Source organism: Muntiacus reevesi, chromosome 9 (assembly GCF_963930625.1).
Source record: "Muntiacus reevesi chromosome 9, mMunRee1.1, whole genome shotgun sequence".
In the NCBI taxonomy this organism is placed as follows: Eukaryota; Metazoa; Chordata; class Mammalia; order Artiodactyla; family Cervidae; genus Muntiacus; species Muntiacus reevesi.
Genome location: NC_089257.1, coordinates 9061792 through 9064697, shown reverse-complemented (window position 1 = coordinate 9064697; position 2906 = coordinate 9061792). Strand labels below are relative to the sequence as shown.

The 2906-nt window shown below is 38.9% G+C and overlaps 1 protein-coding gene across 1 annotated transcript; it reads left to right on the top strand.

The window, feature by feature from the left end:
- The first annotated feature begins 209 nt into the window (after window positions 1-209).
- Window positions 210-1127, top strand: LOC136174733 (olfactory receptor 4A15-like). Its single transcript, XM_065944917.1, has one exon. The coding sequence runs from the start codon at window positions 210-212 to the stop codon at window positions 1125-1127; it is 918 nt and encodes a 305-aa protein (XP_065800989.1).
- The last annotated feature ends 1779 nt before the right edge of the window (window positions 1128-2906 follow it).

Here is a 2906-nt window from a genome sequence, read left to right as displayed (position 1 = left end):
CCTCTCTATTAGTGTGCAAGATTTTGAGATTAATGATGATGTTTTAATAAGCCTTGATCTTATTAATAATATCTGAAAATATAAGAACCATACTGCTCATTTGTTGAATGAATGAACAAATTATCATGACAAGTCAGGAAGTCAGTCATAAGAATTATATTGATAGGAAACGTCGTCCTGAACTCTGAATAAAAGATGCAGAAAGACCTATGGAACAAAGGGACAATGTAACTGAGTTTGTCCTCTTGGGGCTCACTCAGAGCCCCCAGGGTCAGAAGATACTATCTGTCATCTTCTTGCTCACCTACATGGTGACCATGGCGGGCAACCTCCTCATTGTCCTGACCGTGGTGTCCAGCCCAACGCTTGGCATCCCCATGTACTTCTTTCTTGGCAACTTATCATTTATGGATGCTGTTTATTCTACTACAGTCACCCCAAATATGATTATAGACTTATTCTGCGCGAAAAAAACCATTTCATTCCAAGCATGCATGACCCAGCTTTTTACGGAGCACTTATTTGGTGGTGCTGAGATTTTGCTCCTGGTAGTCATGGCCTATGACCGCTGCGTGGCCATCTGCAAGCCTCTGCATTATATGACAGTGATGAATCAACGGGTCTGTGTTCTGTTACTGCTGTTAGCCTGGACTGGTGGGTTTGTACATGCTATTGCTCATATTCTCTTTGTTTACAGTCTCCCCTTCTGTGGCCCCAATGTCATTGACCACTTCGTCTGTGACATGTACCCCTTGTTAAAGCTCGCATGCACTGACACCCACATTATTGCCCTCACAGTGCTGGCCAATGACGGGGTAATATGTGTGGTCCTCTTCACGCTCTTGCTCCTCTCCTACGGGGTCATCCTGCGCTCCCTGAAGGATCTCAGTCAGGAAGGGAGGCGCAGAGCCTGGTCCACCTGTGGCTCCCACGTCACTGTGGTGGTCCTCTTCTCCGTGCCCTGTATTTTTCTGTATGTGAGACCTCCTTCCACCTTACCCATTGATAAATACTTGGCAGTGTTTTACACCATCGTCACCCCAATGTTGAACCCTCTGATCTATACACTGAGAAATGGAGAGATGCAAAATGCCATGAAAAAGCTCTGGATCAGAAAAAGAAAATGAGGCCGTAGGGAAATATGTCACCTATTTTCAATGAAAAATTGCTCTTCTCAGGAAAACAACATGTGATTTTTTAACTGTAGTATCTTCTCAGGCTAAATAACTTGGGTATGATGAATAACATCTCTTATTGAATAATTTGAATGATCAAAATATGCTTTAATATTTTCAAAATTTCCTAGTTCAAAATACGTATTTGTTTGAAATGCATTTTTATGATTTCCATGATTTCTTGGGGGAAGTACATATAGTTTTGGGGTAAAAAATGTTTCTTTGAGACTATAGATTTATGTTCTATATGATGAGTTAAGCTATATAGTTAACACTGTCAATTTATTAGATTAGGGGAAGATTTTACCATATTTCTCTCTAAAATAATGCAATATTTTTCAGAATTAATAGGGTTTATTACATTACAGATTTCAGAAAAAATAATTAAAAATATAAATTCCTCCACACACAAACATACTTATTAATATTTGAAGTATAGATACAATTTTTCTACTGCAAGATTATTTATACATCATTTTGTTTCTGTTGCTTACCATCTTAAGATTGAAGAAGAATGTTTCAAAGATTTAAATTTAATAACAAGGCCATGTTTATAAAAATAATCTAAAGGAATGAAATTTTATGTAGAATAAAACCAAATCTTAATTTTCCAACTGTTATAATTATGAGTGTTTTAAAATAAATGTGTTATTTTAATATTTTTTGCTTTTACATTTCTATTGCCATATTACTTTTGAAAAATTCCATTTCCTTCAAGTGACTTCATACACTTTAACCACTTTTTTGGAAATAACTTTTAAAAACACTTTATGAAAGTGAAAGTCATGTCTGACTCTTTGTGAACCCGTGGAATGTAGCCCACGGAATTCTCCAGGCCAGAATACTGGAGTTGGTAGCTGTTCCCTTCTCCAGCAGATCTTCCCAACTCAGGAATTGAACCCAGATCTTTCCCGCATTGCAGACAGATTCTTTACCAGTCGAGCCACCAGGAAAGTCCCAAAACACTTTATATTTTAATCCATCTAGAATTTATTTTCATTTGTCATGGGCAAAGACGTAAGTCTATTTTCCCTAAAGAGGTAAAATAGTCTGTCAACATAATGTTCATTTCACATAGCTTGAAAAGTTTCTACTTAGTAGGTGATGTTTTGCACCATCTAAGATGTTCAGTTCTGGGGCACCTTCTCCTCTTCTCCATCTCCTCTCTCACATTTCCCTTATCCTCTGAATTTTAGGGTCATTTTGTAAAGTTTGAAAATTTCCATAAAAACATGTTTAGCATGTCATTGCTGAATATGCTTAGGCTTTCCCTTCTCCAGGGGATCTTCCTAACCCTGGGATTGAACCCAGGTCTCCTGGATTGCAGGTGGATTCTTTACCAGCTGAGTCACAAGGGAAGCCCAAGAATACTGGAGTGGGAAGCCTAACCCTTCTCCAGGGGATCTTCCTGACCCAGAAATCGAACCAGGGTGGGATGTTTTGAGAGAACAGCATCGAAACATGTGTATTATCAAGGGTGAAACAGATCACCAGCCTAGGTTGGATGCATGAGACAAGTGCTCGGGCCTGGTGCACTGGGAGGACCCAGAGGGATGGGGTGAGGAGGGAGGTGGGAGGGGGGATCGGGATGGGGAATACATGTAAATCCATGGCTGATTCATGTCAATGTATGGCAAAAACCACTACAATATTGTAAAGTAATTAGCCTCCTACTAATAAAATTAAATGGAAAAAAAATAAAAAAATAAATGGGAAAGGAACTGAATAGAT